This window comes from Rhizophagus irregularis, chromosome 10 (assembly GCF_026210795.1).
Source record: "Rhizophagus irregularis chromosome 10, complete sequence".
Classification (NCBI taxonomy): domain Eukaryota; kingdom Fungi; phylum Glomeromycota; class Glomeromycetes; order Glomerales; family Glomeraceae; genus Rhizophagus; species Rhizophagus irregularis.
The window spans coordinates 3,990,565-4,009,535 of NC_089438.1; the positions used below are offsets into that span (position 1 = coordinate 3,990,565).

The 18,971-nt window shown below is 27.8% G+C and overlaps 4 protein-coding genes across 4 annotated transcripts; 3 read left to right on the forward strand and 1 right to left on the reverse strand.

Moving 5' to 3' along the window:
* Positions 1-1,592: 1,592 nt before the first annotated feature.
* On the forward strand, positions 1,593-5,192 carry OCT59_002334 (uncharacterized protein; the record flags this gene model as incomplete). Its single annotated transcript, XM_025327638.1, has 1 exon — positions 1,593-5,192. One exon carries the CDS (start codon positions 1,593-1,595, stop codon positions 5,190-5,192), a length of 3,600 nt encoding a protein of 1,199 aa, XP_025170317.1.
* Positions 5,193-6,127: 935 nt separating this feature from the next.
* On the forward strand, positions 6,128-9,640 carry OCT59_002335 (uncharacterized protein; the record flags this gene model as incomplete). Its single annotated transcript, XM_025332570.2, has 1 exon — positions 6,128-9,640. The coding sequence occupies one exon, from the start codon at positions 6,128-6,130 to the stop codon at positions 9,638-9,640; it is 3,513 nt and encodes a 1,170-aa protein (XP_025170318.1).
* A 2,921-nt stretch (positions 9,641-12,561) lies between these two features.
* Positions 12,562-12,804, reverse strand: OCT59_002336 (uncharacterized protein; the record flags this gene model as incomplete). Its single annotated transcript, XM_066144432.1, has 1 exon — positions 12,562-12,804. The coding sequence occupies one exon, from the start codon at positions 12,802-12,804 to the stop codon at positions 12,562-12,564; it is 243 nt and encodes an 80-aa protein (XP_065995595.1).
* Positions 12,805-16,675: 3,871 nt separating this feature from the next.
* OCT59_002337 (uncharacterized protein) lies at positions 16,676-18,561 on the forward strand (the record flags this gene model as incomplete). The annotated part of the gene is made up of 6 exons (XM_025330718.2): positions 16,676-17,168; positions 17,239-17,465; positions 17,541-17,849; positions 17,929-18,105; positions 18,194-18,423; positions 18,501-18,561. 6 exons carry the CDS (start codon positions 16,676-16,678, stop codon positions 18,559-18,561), a joined length of 1,497 nt encoding a protein of 498 aa, XP_025170319.1.
* Between the last annotated feature and the right edge of the window lie 410 nt (positions 18,562-18,971).

Genomic DNA, 18,971 nt, shown 5'->3' on the forward strand with positions numbered 1-18,971 from the left:
TACAAATTTATTCAAAATATTTTAAGCTACATACATTTTCGTGCGTGGGTTATGCAAAATCATGTATTTATGCAAATTTCTAAAGCGTAGATTACCGAAACTACCAGGACCCAGAAATATATATATAGGGGTCAGGTGATGAAAAAAATTTTTTACTATGAGCTGTACGCATTTTTTCAGGGCCGGAATTATGATAATGTCAGTCGATTACTATAATAGGAAATAAAATTCTGACTGGAATTATCAAAAATTATCTAAAAAAGGAAAGATTTTCATGATTTTTTTAGTTCAAAATACGCAAACTCAAACCTGACCCTTTTATATATTTCTGGGTCCTAAACTACCTACTTGTGTAAAATTTATAAAACTTTTTAAGTTACAAAATCAATAAAGTATTTTTCAAATTGTTTTTATGTGTAATTACTTAAAATCATATATTTAAGAAATTATTTCAAGACGTAAAACTTTGAAACTAGTACCTATTCATGAAAAACTCATGCCATTTTTTAAGATACACTCTATTAAATAACTATGATTTAAAGTGTACATTATGAAATCGTACTATATTTATAGATTTTTACGGAGTATAAATTTCCAGGTATTCTACATATTTGACAACTTTACACTAATATTCACCTCATATAACCTCCTGGTGTAAGATTAACACTTCAAATAACAAATTTATATACAGAATATTGAGCATTATAAATTTTAGTAAAAAAAAGAATATACCATCATATTGATGGCACATTATTCAGATATTTGTCCGAAACGTAAGCGTAGGACACATTCAATTACAGTGTAAATACTAGGATCCTGTGTAACCATCAATTTTTAATTGATTTTCGTGATTTTGTTTATCGAAAATTCGCAACGTAGCACAACGAATTTAAATATACATTTGTTTAGCTTTACATTTTTTTTAACTATGTTTTCAACGATACATTTTTTTTAACTATATTTTTAAGCGATACATCTTTTTTAACTATTTTTAAATAATACATTATCATGTGATTTTAACGTCTCGGATACTCCAACAAGTTCCTGTTACCTAGTTTTTATTATAAAGAGCGAATAAATAAACAAATATTCTTTATTTTATTATAAGGAATAAATAAACAAACAATTAAATAAAACAATTAAGTTTTAAAAAAAGAACAACACAATTTATTTTTATCAAAAATGATAAAAATATTAGTAATAAATTAATTAGGTTCATTTTAGTGGTTAAATATGTTTATGTTTCAAATATCCCTCATTCAGTGCCTTTATTTGGAAATTTAACAAAAAAGCAAATATTTGTTTTGAAATAAAAATAAAACATAATATTTCACATTTTCACTATTTTTGGGAAGTCAATTTTATTTTGTTTATTTTATTTTATTTTAAGGTAAGCCATCAATTTTTATTTTGTTACACGACGGATTTCCAGGTCACGTGTAACGTTTATGTGTAAATTTTGTATCACGCTAATAATTTTATTGATTTGTATTCAAAATTTTCGACGATCACGGACCGAACAGCTTCATTTTAATTATAACTTGTTTTTTAACTCTATTACTGTTTTTTTTTCTTATTATTAAATTTCTCTTATGGCAAATACTAAAATAATACGACGAAAGTCCCTTGGGAGAGGCGCATTTATTGGATCCTTATATAACGCCGCAAGCGATACGTTCTGCGGGACCACGATATTGAAGTCAGAGTATCCAAATGATTCCGTAAGAAGAGCTGACATTCCTCATGCCGAAATTTTATATGAATATGAGGATACATATAAGGAAAAGTTTAACAAGTTAGACGTTGGAGCCGAATTAAAACTAAGTGTACTCGCAGGGCTGTTTACTTTGGAAGGATCGGGAAAGTATTTAAACGATGTAAAAGAAAGTTTTAGAGCTGTAAGAGGAACTTTAATATATAAAATGACTTCGGTCGAGGAAAATTTGGATATACATCGTGATGATGTTAAATCGTGTATTTCTACAGATGTGTTTAGTAATAATCAAAATGCTACTCACGTGGTGATAGGAATAAAATGGGGAGCTGCTATGATGGCATCATTTGAATGCAAAGATACGAATGAAGAAAGCAGATCTCAAGTTGAAGGAGCGCTAAAATGTCACTTTGAAAAAATAACTGTATCTGGAGAGAGTCACGTAGATGTCGATGAAGGACAATCGAATATTATAAGCCGTTTCTCTATAAAACTTCTTGGTGATGTAGTTCCAAATAATAAAGAGCTTCCTCAATCCTTTGATGAAGCCAGGAAAGTAATCGCCGAACTTCCTTTATATACTAAACAATATAATAATGGTAAAGGAGTTCCAATTGAATATATTTTATATCCATTATCGGAACTTGCAAAACTACTTACTCAAAATTTCACGATTGACAATATGGTAACAGAACTAAGCGAAGAAACAATTCTAAGAGTAGAACAAGTTTTTGATGGTTTGTCCGAATCAAAACAAAAGCTTAATGACTTATATAATGATGCGCAGTCTATTTCTGAACTCTTACCGGACGAGGTTTTTGATCAAATTAGCAATCGTGTACAAGAAGTTAGAATAAATGAGGCAAAATTCAGACGTGAACTTGCAGAATGTCTTGTTAAAGTACGTTCTGGTAAAAGCAATATTATTGAACTTGAGAATAAATTAAAAACATTTCATAAGGGTGTATTATCCAAAAGTTTTATGACAGAATTTATTCATCAACATCTTTCAGTATCTAATTTGGCCGACTTGGTACTTATATTAAAGGCCAAAAAAGTGGAATATCTTGGAAAGAATTCAAAAATTGAACATATTTTACATAAATATTCAACTAATGATATTTATGTACTCCTTGGTTATGATGAATATATTATTGATGGTAATTCATCTCCAGTACATAGTATGTTTCGAGATCTTTACAATTCGGACGAAGGGTCAAGCAAGTTTTTCATAGTTAATCTTAAAATATGCACTCAAATAAAATGTTCTAGTTATCCAATAATTCAACATTATATTAATGGAAGATTAAATAGCAACAACTATTATGATGATAACAAAGTATTGTTCACATCTAACCTTATCAAATTTAATCCTCTACCAAGTAACAAGCCAAAAAATGATCCCAGAGAGAAAGTAAGATTAGTAATACCTTGTCCTCAAGATTGTCCAACTACAGATTACAATTGGAGATGTTTCAGGTGTAAACAGAACATAGAATACGGCTACAACCAACACTTGTATTGTAAATGTGGTGAAAGTAGCATTGCTCATTCTAAATTTAAGTGTAATAGTCCCCATCACATAAAAGGATACACATCTTTTGAGTTGAACAAATTCATTGATCTGTTACCATTAGCACCACCTCAGGAAGAGATAAACATATTATTGCTTGGTGAAACTGGCGTGGGAAAATCAACATTTATAAATGCTTTTGCAAATTATCTTAAATTTAACACTTTAGACAACGCAAAATCTGGAGATATGGAAATATTGATTCCATCTGAATTCACAATTACAGATGATAATTACGAGACAAAAACGATAAAATTAGGTAATTATGATTCAAATGAACCATTAGAAGTAGGCGAGTCATCTACTCGAGAATGCAAAAGCTATGTATTTCATGCAGCTGAGAATAAGCTCATCAGATTAATAGATACTCCTGGAATAGGAGATACCAAAGGATCAGAATATGACGTTAAAAATTTTGAAAACATTCTGTGGTATATTAATTATTACCGGTATTTAAATGGGATATGTATCCTTCTTAAACCTAATAATGCACGACTAAACGTAATATTTAAATATTGTATACAAGAATTGTTATCCCATCTTCACAAGAATGCTAAAGATAATATTGTCTTTTGCTTTACTAATGCCAGAGAAACGCATTATCGTCCAGGAGATACATTACAACCACTTAAAAAACAACTTGAGGATCTTAAGAAGCAATCTAAGTCTGGTGTTGAAATAAAAGTTCACAAAGATACAATGTACTGTTTTGATAACGAATCATTTAGATTTTTAGCAGCAATTAAGGAAAATATAAAGTTTACAGAGATTGAGGAACGAAATTTTGCAGAAAGTTGGAAAAAATCCGTGGATGAGTCACTAAGGCTTATTGAAAATCTTGTAAAACGTCAACCCCACATAGTAGAAGATACTATATCACTCAATAACTCTAGAAATATAGTAATACTACTTTCCAAACCTCTTGCAGAAATAGAACATCTAATTCAACAAAACATCAAATTAATAAAAGAAAAACAAGAAGAAGTAAATAACTCCAATAAAACTATAGAAGAACTTAAAGGAAAGCTTTATATTGAACAGTTAGATCTAGAACCAGTAAATTTAGGATATCCTAGAACTGTATGCACCAATAATAAGTGTGTAGAGTTATTGCAAATTGATTATACTAATATCGTAAGGATAAACTATGTTAAGCACTGTTGTTCACACTGTTTTTTGAGGTTTTCTAAATATAATATAATAAACAACAAAGTTTTGATGTTTTGTTCAGCAATTAAGTTGAAAGATGGCAAATGTAAAGTCTGTGGTTGTCACTGGGATAAACATATGCATATTACTTACGAGAATAAATATATATTCAACAAAATTATAGACAAAAATATTGAAGACCAGATTTCGGAAAATAAATCGGATCAAGAATTTAAAAGAGAAATTATAGAGGAGTATCAAAGAAGAGTTGACCAGCAACGAAAAGAACAGGAGGAAATACAAGAAATTAGCCTTAAGTTTGCACAATTCCTAAGACAAAATGCAATAGCCGCTTACAATGATGCATATGTAGATTATCTAGATCTTTTTATAAAGGGAGAAAAAATAAAGAAAAATGCCAACCCAAATCACTATGATGATAGAATTCTCAGAGGACTTGAAACCACAAGAGATAATTACTTGAAACAAGTAGGAGTTATAAAACAAGCTATTGATAGCAACGGTAATTCCAAAATTCTAATTACTCCAAAAGAAATAGCTGAGCTTGAGCAGCAATTGTACAATTTACCAATTAATGGTCAAACTTTGAAAAAATTAAAACAAGAGGCAGAACGTAGTCAAATAGATATGTTCAGGTATACCGAAAATCATTATATTCCTGCCTGGAAATCAGCATCGAATATAATAAACTTTAAATCGAACCCGTTTGCGAAAATTTTTGGTAAGGGATGGTAAGGTTCAAGGAAAGCGTTAGGCATTTTATTTAACATTTAATAACATCATTGTCAAAATCAGGTAAATTAAGTAGTTATAAAAATAGTATTTTAAATGTCCAATATTTTATCTAAGATTCTATTATCTTTCACAATTATAATTCTATATTCATTTATTTCTCTTTAAATACTGTTTACCAATTATTTATAAAATTAACACAAATAATATCGAAAATGAAATTATTAAAGGAAAGAATCATTCGAGAAATGAATTTATTTTATTTTATAATAGGAGAACTTATAGGTCATTACTCTGTCACGTTGTAAGACAATTAATATTGTGACTTAAATTTGGTCACGTTTTCTTTTATCACGATGATCACGTTTTATTCGGTAGGACTGCGCTGCTTCTAATTGAATTAAATGAAGATAACGTTAAAATTTTGAATTTCTACACAATAATCTTAGTTTCATTTGGCCAAATTATAATTTCAGCAATTCAGTTACAGTAAAATCGTATTACAAATAAGCGTTAACAACAAATTTATTCAGTTATTATACATGTATAAAATGATTTTTGAAAATAAATATTTCGTTTACATAATCTTTTTACAATAAAATTATAAATTAATATGCATTAATCGAAAATTGCAATTGAAACGCGGTTATTAATTTTATTTAAATTGAAAACTGCATTACAAAAACAAAAATTTAGAGCCACTTCTAAGAATAGATAATCTAAAAATAAGTATATTTATATATTTGTAATTTAAATCTAAATTAGTCGGTAAACACCGGAATTTATTTGGCTTTATTTGTAAATATTTGTATATAATAATGTATGACAGCGCTGTGTGAGGTTGGTCAAAATTGATGTATTACAGAATAAACACTATAATTATTAAACGCCATAGTTAATTCAGATATTTTGTCGAAATTTTTTTTCTTTATCTAATCATGGAAGATATTAAAAAAATCATAAAACGAAAATCTCTTGGAAGAACCGAATGTATTGGATCTCTATATAATGCCACAAGGGATACATTCTGCAAAACTACGATATTGAAATCAGGAGTTTCAGATGATGCCATGAGGAGAGTAGACATTTCCGATACTAAAATATTATGTGATTATAAAGATTCATATAAGGAAAAGTTCAACAAGTTAGATATTGAGAATGAATTAAGATTAAGTATTCTCACAGAAATTACCGCTCTGAAGAATTCCGGCACATATCTGAGAGATATAAAAAAAAGCTTTAGATCCGTAAGGGGAACTCTTATATATATAATAACTACTATTGAAGAACATTTAGACATTTACCGTGATGATGTTAAAGCATGCATTTCTACAGATGAATTTAACAACTCTGATGCTACCCACATCGTGACAGGAATAAAATGGGGAACAACTATGACGGCAATATTTGAGTGTAAGGACGTGAATGAAGAAAATAGGTCTCAAATTGAAGGAGCATTAAAGTCTCGTCTTAAAAAAATAGCAAATTATGGAGAGGGTCGCATAGATGTTAAAGATGAACCATATAATATAATGGAATGCTTCATCATAAGACTTCTTGGAGATGTTATTCCGCATGATAAAGAACGTACTCAATCCTTTGATGAAGTTATAAAAGTCATTTCTGATATTCCTTTATACATTAAGAAATTTAATAATGGGAAAGGATTTCCGGTTGAATACACATTATATCCATTGTCAGAACTTACAAAACAGCTTTCTCAAAATGTCATTGTCAAAAGTATTGCAACAAAATTTAATGAGGAAACTATTCTAAAAATAGAGCAAGTTTTTGACGGTTTGTCAGAGTCTAAACAAAGGCTTTATGATTTGTATCATGATGCAAAATCTACCTCTGACCTTATACCGAACAAGATTTTTGATGAGATCAATAATTATAGACAAATGTTTAGAGAAGAAAGATCAAGATTTAAGCATGAACTTGCCGAAAGTCTTGTTAAAATACGTTCTGGAAAAAGTAATACTATTGAATTCGAGAATATAATAAAGAAATTTCAGAAAGGTATCTTATCCAAGGATTCTATTATGACATATATTCAGCAACACCGATCAATATCTATAAAGGCCGACTTAGTACTTGCTATAAAGTCCGAAAAAGTGAAGTACCTTGATAACAATTCAACTATCAAGCATATTCTGAATATGCACTCAAACAATCATGTTTTTATACTTTTCGATAACGAAGACTATATTATTGATGAGAATTCTTCATCAGTATATAGCATATTTCGAGACCTGTGCAATTTGAATGAGGGAATAGGCAAATTCTTTATAGCTGATCTTAAAACTTTTACTGGCATAAAAGATCCTGGTCGTTTAGTAATTCATCACTATATTAATGGAAAGCTAAATAGTGATGATTATTATAATGATAATAAAGAACTATTCACATCAAATCTCATTAAATTCGATTCTGAGCCACGCTTCAAACCAAAACATAATCCCAGTGAGAAAATACGATTGACATTACCCTGTCCTCAAGTTGATTGTCCATCTTTAATTTGTGAATGGAAATGTCTTAAATGTAAACAATCTATAGACTATGGCTTCAACTTACGCTTATACTGCAGATGCGGTGAAAGCAAAATTTCTCGTTGCAAGTTCAAGTGCAATAGTTCATATCACATTAACGGATACGTATCTTTTGAATTAAATGAACTTACTGACCTATTACCATCAGCACCTTCACAGGATGAAACAAACATATTATTACTTGGTGAGACTGGTGTGGGGAAAACTACATTTGTAAATGCTTTTGCAAACTATCTCAAATTCAAAACACTAAGCGATGCAAAATCTGGAGACATAGAGATATTTGTTTCGTCTAAATTTACAATAACAGATGAAAACTATAACAATAAGGTAATTAAGATCGGCAAAGCTGACTCAAATGAACAATTGGAGAACGTAAGTGCATCTTCTACCCAGGAATGTAGAAGTTATATATTTCATTTAGCTAAAAATAAGCGAATAAGATTGATTGATACACCTGGTATAGGAGATACTAGAGGGATAGATCAAGACAAGAAAAATTTTGAAAACATATTAAATTTTATTAGTAATTTTAAGTTTTTAAATGGGATATGCATTCTTCTTAAACCTAACAATTCACGACTAAATGTAGTGTTTAGGTTTTATATACAGGAATTATTATCAAATCTTCACAAGAATGCTAAGGACAACATTGCTTTCTGCTTTACTAATTCTAGAGGAACATTTTATCGTCCTGGAGATACATTACCATCACTTAAAAAACAACTTGAGGAGTTCAAGAAGAGATCTACTATTGAAATAAAGGCCAACAAGGAAACGATGTACTGTTTTGATAATGAGTCATTTAGATTTCTAGCAGCAATAAAGGCAGGCGTATCATTTACGGATACAGATGAACAAAGTTTTTCAGAAAGTTGGCACAAGTCTGCAGATGAATCATCAAGGCTCATTAAGTACATTATGACACGTCCACCTCACAAAATAAAGCACACTCTATCACTTAATAATTCTAGAAATATAGTGACAATGCTTTCAAAACCTCTTGCTGAGATAGAACAGCTTATCCAAATAAACATCAAGCTGGTCAAAGAAAAACAAAAAGAATTAGAAAACTTCAACCAAATCACAGAAGAATTTAAAGATAAGCTAAATATTTTACAGCTGAAACTTGAACCAATAGCATTGGAATATCCAAGAACTGTATGCACCAATAGTAATTGTATCAAATTTTTGCAAATTAAACAAACTAATATTAAGACAATAGATTATGCAACACATTGTTGTCCAAGTTGCAATTTAACAAATATTAGATGTGATAAGATAGATGGTACAGCCTTGAGATGCTGCCCGGTGCTTGCTGGAAAATGTAAAGTCTGTGGCTGTTGTTGGGATAAGCACATATATATTACCTACGAAAATAAGATCAATGTAAAAGTGAAGAAGAAATCAACCAAGAAAGCGATTATAGAAAAGTGTCAAAAAAGGATTATCAAGTTACAAAAAGAACAGCGAAAAATCAATGAAATTAATTTCAAGTTCGCACAATTTTTAAGACAAAATGCAATATACAGTTCTTGTGATGCATATGTAGATTACTTAAACCATCTCATAAACGAAGAAAAAAGTAAAAAGAGTACTGATGACGATGATGAAATCATTAATGGACTTGAAATCACAAAAAGAAATTATTTGAAGGAAATAGAAGTTATTAAACGAGCGATCGAAAATAATGACTCTTCCATGCCTCCTATTTTACCAAAAGATATAACCGAGTTTGAACAACAATTATATAATTTAAAAATCAATGGCTCAACTCTGAAAAGGATGAAAGACGAAGCGGAACGTAATCGAACAAATGCATTCAGATATAATGAAAATCATTATACACATACTTGGAAGTCGTTATCAAACTTTATTACAAAAGTTTTCCATGGATAGTAGACTTAGTAAAATGTCTTTCGTAATTGATATGTCAAATTTACTATTTCATTCATTTCACGAAGTTATCAGCAGTTTGTTTTAATTTTTGCTAAATCTAATTTTATAAATTTAATCAAAGAGGACTTATTGAGTCAATAGGTGATTTGTTCTGCCATTACACACGTTGTCGGTTTTGTTCACGTGATCAATCAATAAATTAAAGAGCACCCTTATCCTAGACCCATTTTCTCAAATATAATTGGTTTAAAATCAGCCACACTGTTTTTGCAAAATATTAAAAAAAAAATGAATTGTTCACACTTTTAAGATATAAAAAATGTTTGTTTTTCTCAATTTAAATTTTTTAATCACTATTTTAATAAAAAATGCATATTTATTGTAATTTTATATTTGATTTTTTTAATAAGCTAGTACATATAAAAAACGCGTCTTATTATTACAAAAATTACACAAAAAAGCAATAATTTAGTAAAAATTGTTATTTCAATAAAAAATGATATCCGGTTAAATAAATAGTTTCGTTTAACATCAATCCCCCCTCTAATTTTCTTATACCATGTGATGTTAAACGAAACTAGTATTTGTTGAATTACATTGTAAAATAAAAATCCAGCCTCATTACAAAAAATGTCTATAACTTTGCAAATATGCAAGCTATTTTACAAAATTAATACATGAATAGACAGACCCTTGCCTGCTGAAAAACTTAGTCCTCCAAGACTTGTTTTATTCGACAAAGTGCTCAAATTACGCACATATTTTTACAAATATTCAAACTATTTTAATAAAATTTATTTCTAACTGAAGTACTACCTCCATACTAACAAAATTGAGTTCAATAAGCTAAGATTTTTATTATTTTATTTTTAATTACTAGTATAAACTTTTAAAATAAAAATAATAGAGAATTTGATACAAATAATCTTTGCCTTTTAACTTTTACTCAAATTATCATTATCATAAAAAAATACATTGCTTAAAATTTGTCTGAGACTATCATTATCCGTTCAAATTGAAAGAGACGACCTTAACCTTAATCAAAACTTATGAGCTCTTTGGGATCAATTTTTTTTGTTTATTTATTTTTAATAATTGATTTAATAAAAGTCTAATAAATACAAAAAAAATTGCTAATAAAATATATTTAATTGCTATTAATACTATAAAATCAAGGCTGACAAGTTACAACAAAGGTTCTAACATTGAATATATCATGTACAAATAATGATTGTATTTCCGGTTATTTAATGAACAATAAATAGTAATTACCGAGTAATGAATTATTATTTTTTAAAGGGAATACAATTCGAACATTCACAATTATAACCTCGGTACCAAGTTGCACCTGCAATAACTTGAGTTTCTCCGGGACTTTCACACGTATAACAGTATTTGAAGTTATTAAAACCATCGCAACCACAACCACCTAAATAATTTTAAAGAAATTAATAGTATTTTTAATTATTGTACTATAATAAAATACTTACTACAAATAAATCCGCTAGTAACACAAGAACTTTTTGGTTTACACCACGAACATGTTGGGCATTTAACGGAAATTGATTTTGAAACAAAAAAAATAATAATAGAAACTAATAAGATTATAATTTCTTTTTTTTTCATCATTGTTAATAAGTGATTTGCTTTTTCTTATTTTTGCTCTTTGGTCATAAATTTCAAAATTTATTAAACAAGAATTTATTCGTGGATTTATTAAATACATAAATAGTTAATCTTTTGTTTATGATAATTTTATTTATTAAATATATAAATACACGTACAATTAGTCTTTTATCTCATACGAAACAGAATTTTAATCACAAAATTTTGCTATGAGAGTAGATTTAATGAAAACATAAATAGATAATCTTTTGTTTATGGTGATTTTATTCTTTAAAATGAAAATACATATATAGTTAATCTTTCCTATACACAAAATTCAAAACAAATGGGATGATCCTCTGGTCCTAGATTATCAGGTTACGCAATGCAAATGTTAATAATCGATTGTCATGTATTAAGATACCGATCAAGAATAAATTTTATGGTGTACTGTTGGGATCAAAAGTGACAATCGGAATTTTGAAATTTTGAAATTGTGAAAATCAAATTTTTCGAAATTTCCTTTTTAAAATTTCCTTTTATGGTAAAATTCCCTTTATAGTATAGATCGACATATACGTTTTTTTATCAAAAACAAATACCCAGTGAAATTCGATATAATGGAGCCATCCGTCCCATTAGTAAAGTTTGTAAATCCATTTATATCAAGAAATCCGTTTCATCAGGAGTAAATTAATTATAGATTATGATAATCCGTTCCTCCGATATATCAAGATTTTACTTATGTTCTGCTATATCGTTTACTTCTGACTATTAAACATGGACTAATATAGCAAATTGAGATGTGAAGTCATTATAAATATTTCGATTCTTATTATCGAATAAATCAAGATCATAATTACACTCAAAATCATAAAAGTATTTGAATTGTTGCTCTTTAGAATCCCATTCGGTATATTTTCCACCGTTCCAATTTGATGAATAAATTTCATATCATCATATATTTAATATTTTGCAAATCATTATATATTATCCATTCAATTATTCGATCTAAATGAAACAACTCCATTTGACATTTTATTATTTCCCGACGTCCATTTTGAAAAATTCTTTTTTAAATAGGATCGAATGCAATATTCATAATATGACGTACCAAGACACTCCAAAAAAAAAATTTTTGCAGTCTTTTTATTCCTTCGTTCAATAAAATTTTTTCGTGGTCATAATTTTTTGTTATCCTTTTTATCGCTTCTGTATTTTAAGGGGTTCATCATCAAGAATTGTTTGCTTTAGGAAATTCATGTTCCTTGGTTATGTCATAATGAACGTTATAATCTAATAATGTATCAGCTCTTTCAATTGCGGTGATAATAAGTTCTTGTAATATTTAAGAATACATTATAAGTTTTATAATATTTTTGCAAAGTTTCTATACAAGAATGATCAAATGTTTCTTTATTGGACGATTTTGATAATAATTTGTGTATTTCAGAAAGTTGATTATTTTCTAAATAAGTCAACTTTCCTTTTAATTCATTTATAGTGACAGTATCATTACTTGAATTTAATAATTCAGAGGCTTTTTTGAAACTAGACATTTTTTTTGAAATTAAAAAAGAGAGAAAAATAATGTAAAAAATGATTACAAATAGGGTATTTACATTTATTGATAAATTTCACAATAGACTAAAATAGTCTAAAATAGTTTAAAATAGTCTAAACTATATAAATGACGGGATAAATCAATTATCTCCTGGCTAATTGGAATCATAGTAAATTTTACTCAATTTTTTTTTTTAATAGGAGGGAAGTTTTTTTTTTTTGATAGAAATTCTTTTGAGAATTTTTTTAATAGAATATTTGAATTTTTTTTAATAGGGAAAATGTGTTTTTTTGATGGAAGATTTTCATTAGAAATTTTTCTTAATCAGGGATATTTTTTTTGATTGAGAATTTCATTAGAGAATTGTTGGTTGAAAAGTTTTTTTATTTTTTTGATGGAGAATTTTGTTAGAAGTCTCAATAGAAAATTTTATTGAAAATAGTTTTTTTTAATAAGGGTATCAAGAATTTTGGCTTAAAATTTTTTTTTTTTTAATAAAGAATTTCATTAGAGATCTTAATTTTACAATTTGAATAAAATTTTTTTTTTTTTTTTGTTTCATTTTAATAATTTCAGGTTTCTAGAATTTATTTTTATTTATTATCATACTTTTTAATTTCAATATTTTTTTATATAACCACATAATATTCATATATGACATAAATTAAAAAGTATTTAAAATAATGTTATCTTTAAAAAAAAAGTATATAGCAGAAATTTGTTTGAAGTGTTTTCTCTTTTTATCATTAATAATATTAAATAATTGCCATAAAAACATTTTTTGAAAATCTACTTTAATATATATAAATAAAAATTGGGGATTGCTAATTGCTAAATATGTCATGATGTATCTAAGTTTTGATCGGTTATTCTTGCGAAAGATATTTTAAAAAAATTTTTTTTACGAACATATTTATTCAAAATAATCTTATTTAATGAAATTTTATTTGCAAATATTAAAATTTAAGTCACGCATTTACGATTTTAAAGAAAAAAATCACCATATTTATTTTTATTGAAGTGTACAAATAAAAGAAACAATAACAATAAATAAAAAAGATAAGTAAATTACAATGATCAAGGAGAAAGATGCTAATAAAAAAATGAAATAACAATGGAGTAATGGAAAGTAATAGAAGATGAAAGGGAGTAAAAAATAGTGATAGGAAACAAAAAGGAGAAATAGGACATGATAAGAGATGAAAAGCAGTAATGGGAGATGAAAAGAAAGTGATGGAAGACGAAGAGGAGTGATAGGAGACGAAGAGGAGTAAAAATTTATTAAAATTGTAAAATTTAATCCAATAAATTTTCAATCAATTTTTTATAAAAAAAAAAGATCAAAAAAATTTCAAGCCAAAATTCTAAACAAAATTCTCCATCAAAAAAATAAAAAAAAATTTCAACAAACAATTCTCTAATGAAATTCTCAATCAAAAAAATATCCCCGATTAAAGAAAAATTTCTAACGAAAATCTTCCATCAAAAAACACATTTTCCCTATTAAAAAAAATTCTCAAAAGAATTTCTCTATTAAAAAAAATTCTTTAATAAAATTCTCCGTCAAAAAATACTTTCATCTATTAAAAAAATTCCCAAAAGAAATTTTTTATCAGGAAAACTCCCTCCTATTAAAAAAAAATTCTTAACGAAATTCTCTATCAAAAAAAAATCTCCCTATTAAAAATAATTTTCTACAAAAAAAAAAATTTTTCAATGAATTCTCTATCAAAAAAAAAATTCTCCTATTAAAAAAAATTGTTCCAACAAATTAAGTATATGTCAAAAAAAAAATCTTACTAAAAAAAATTCTCCAATGAAATTTCTATCAAATAAAAAGTTTTTAAATTATCCATCAAAAAAAAAACTTAGAAATGTCCCTATCAATGAAAAAAAAATCTTTCTATTAAAAAATTCCCAAAGAAATTCTATCAAATAAAGCCTTTGCCTATATTAAAAATAAAAATTCTCTACAAATTTGTTTATAAAATAAAAGCCAATAAAAAGAAAAATTATTCGTGTAAAATCTAAAAAAAAAAATTTTTTAAAACCGCTAAACTTAAAAACATGTGATCGACAAAATATCGACCCTGTGCTGACAAAGAAACTAATTTTTGACAAAGATAAAATTATCGAGTATAGTTGGATTAAATCAAACACAGTTGGACAAAACCATCAAGCACAGACGGACAAAAATATCAAGCACAGATGGATAAAAACATAAAGCACGGACGGAAAAAAATGTCAAGCATGGTCGGATAAATCCATCAAGCACGTACAGATAAAAACATCAAGCACATACTGACATACAGATAAAACATCAAGCTCATACAGATAAAACATTCAAGCACGTGATAGATAAACATCAAGCATGAATAGATAAAAATATCAAGCACGTACAGATAAATATCAAGCACGGACAGATGAATATCAAGCATGAACAGGTAAAATGTCAGGTACGGTGTAACATTTTGTCAATCCATGCTTGAACTTTATGCCTGGTAGTTTAGTCCAACTCGGCTTGCCATATAAATACCAATCAAATTCTAGAATCTAAATGATTTTCTTGATTTTGTTTAATCGAAAATTCATAACATAGCTAGAGATGGAAGTTAATTAACGGTTAATTTGGTTAATTATATTTAACTAAAATTGGTCAATTAACTGTTATTATAAATTAACCAATCAAAAAAGAGATTTAAATCATGTGATTATAGTTAATTTAGCTTAAACTAACAAAATTAATATATTTGACCAATTCGATGAACTCTGTACCATGTTGTATTAATAACTATAATAAGTTAAAATATAAATTCTGTTTAAAATGATCAATGAAACAGTCCTCTCATACTTTGAGCTTATACAGTGTTTTGCGTGCTTTTTCAATTAATGAGCATACTTCCTAGCAAGTTTAATTCATTTCGTTTTAATTTTTTCAGTGAAAATCATCTTCCAGTATCATTGTCACGATCATAGTAAATATTGGTCACACTGTGACACACTTTCGCATTTCCCCATCTTTTTTTTATGGTGGATGAAATCATATTTGTCACGCAATTACAGTATTTGTCACATAGCTAGTTTCTATGCCGGCAAAGTCACGTGGAGCGGTAAATGATGAAAATAACCTGCCAGATGCTTACCCTGGACCGATCAAATTTGTATAGTGGATTATTGCCGCATGTATTTTTCTTTCTCTCTCTTTCGTGATACTCATGTTTTATATTTCATTTTCTATTTTTATTAAAAAATAATATTTTTAGTTATATTATAGTTGAATAATAATATTGTTAATATTGCTATTTTTTATCAACTCTGTTGACAATTTTTACATTGGAACACTCTTCCGAAAGATAGAAATATTTTAATAATTATTTAATTATATTTATTTATGAAATTATGAGTGTATTTTGTAACAAAAAAATGTAAACTTTTTTTAAAATATAAATAAAGTTATAGTATATATTGCTATTTGTGTATAAATACAAATATTCAAACATAAAGTTTGCTGGCCACTAATAGATTACAAATTGTTAGTTGTTTCGCTCAAAAAATTACTTTGAGGAGTTGAATTTTGTTTTCTTCACTCCCTTTTTTAAAAATAACACCACGAAATTTTTCCAAGATAAATGATACACAAAAAATCTTCATCCAATCAATTTGAGCATCCAGACCATGGTCCAGGCTCGTGAAAATCCTATTATTTGTCACATGATTAACTTCGATATGGAATGATCACCACGGAACTTGATGGAAAGGTCATTCTCAATGAGTCAATGAGTTTTTTAAATGGCAAGATTATTCTCATATAAATAGAAACATTATTTGTACTGAAACTTTCACATTAGAATTTTACTATTTTGAAAATGTTCGAATTTGTAAATAATTCTCTATTGTTTAACATTTCTTTAATAATAAAACATTATCTTATCGGACCACCTAAACCTTCATGGGATTTAAAATTTCATCAAACTTGGGCAATGATAAAATCATTGTCCGAAAATACAAGTAATATGACAATTGAGCAAATACAAAGTGCTAGTTTTCGACCCTATCCTACACCAGCTGGTGTGATGATAAATGAATTCAAAATAAACAATAAATATAGACATGAAGCTCAAGTTCATCTTAATAAAATTTTGAAACCTTACGAACATGTCTTAGATCCTGAATGGAAAAATTTGAAAGATGATGGAATTAACGCCGAATGGGTTCACGTTCCTAATGATGGATGGGAAAAAAGAGAAATTAGGAAAACTATTTTGTACTTACACGGTGGAGGTTATTATTTGTGTAATAAAGATTCTAGTCGTAATGTTACAGGTTCTTTAGCGAAATGGACAAATACAAGAGTTTTAGGTAAGTCAAACCCTGAAATGTTTAATAAATTTTTATTTTATTTATACCTAACTAAAATTTTATTTTATAGCAATCGATTATCGGCTTGCACCTCAAAATCCATTCCCTGCCGCATTACAAGATGCATTGGCCGCTTATTTGTACCTCTTAAATCCTCCAAAAGATACGGGATTCGAACCTTTAAATCCAAAAAATATTGTAATTGCTGGTGATAGTGCTGGAGGCGGTTTAAGTTTGGCTCTTGGTCTTGCTATACGTGATGCTGGTTTGCCATCATGCGCTGGTATCAGCTGTTGGGTAAATAAAGGATTAATTTTTTTATTGTGTTGAATTACTAATCAATTCACATGATTATATTGTATCACGTTACAGAGCCCGTGGGTTGACCTTACACATGGTACTCCTTCAATTCTAGATGACGAATGTGTTGATTTTATTCCAAAATTCAAAGGAAGTAATGTTACTCATGCAGAATCTCAAGTTCTTAATGAATATAAAGAAAAAACTGCTGCCCTCACAGAAAAGATTAAGAAACAAAATCTTGGTCCCAAAATTTGGCATGATTCTTTTGATAGACCTGATGGAGTATTACAATTATATGCACCTAATGAATGCCTAGCAATTCCATATGTTAGCCCAATGTTAACTGAAAGCTTAGGCAATTTGCCTCCTTTATTATTGGTAAGAAAAGGTATCTCTTACTATTGATCCTCTCTTAGATAACTTTGCACTAAAAAAAGAATATATTTGAATAATACAGGTTGCTGGAGATGAAGAAAGAATCCGAGATGAAATAATTTATCTCGCCCATAGATCTGCTGAACCAACTAAGTATAAGGGACCATCCTATAATGCTGGTAAATTTGAAAAATCTCCATTCCAAACTCCGACAAATACTACACTCGAAATATATGAAGAAATGACTCACGTGTTCCAAGTAAAAAGCATTTGTTTTAAAATAGAAAAATGTACGTTTTGTGCAATTATTTTTTAATACAATTAATTCTTTTATTAATATATCCTAGACGTTAGAACATCCTAGCACTACTAAGTCGTATGAACGTACATCTGAATTCATAAATAGAGTGATAAATTCTCCCAACGAGCCACTTCCTCCTTCCTCTTATAATTGTATAAATGTTAAGGGAGAATTTAATAATTTAAAAGAACATCATAAAAAGGTTCTTAATTGGGAAGAAATTGGTATTGTACCAAGTATCACACGAAACGAATTCAATTCTACCTCACATAGATTGTAAGTAAATAATTAGTTAAATTTAAATTTAAAATATAATAAAAATATGTTAATTTACTTGAAAATTTCTCTTTTAGGACACCAAAACTTCTCATATCCATCGGTATTGTCAGTGTTCTCGCTTATGTTCTTTATTGATTTTATTTGTTTGTATTTTTTTATTTGTTTATATTTTTTTTATTTGTTCATATTTTTTTATTTGTTTATTTATTTTATTTTATTATTTATTTTATTTGTCTATTTGTTTATTTTTTTTTATTAAATGGCAGATCTTAGATCATCAAAATTTTCTTTCAAATATATTATCAGTTATGGGAATTCTCTACGTAAAATATCTTAATGACCAAATCTACTATGATCAGCAAATTAAATTAAAACAATAAAAAGATATTATTGGGCGTTTTTTATAAAACTAGTAACGATTTTGTTGATCATTTGTTGATCATTTATTTTTAAATTTATTATAAATTTTGTCACGAGATTTTCTATGGAAATCATTTCTCAATTTGTTATTAAAACACCTGCTGAATTGCCTTGAAATTGAAAAT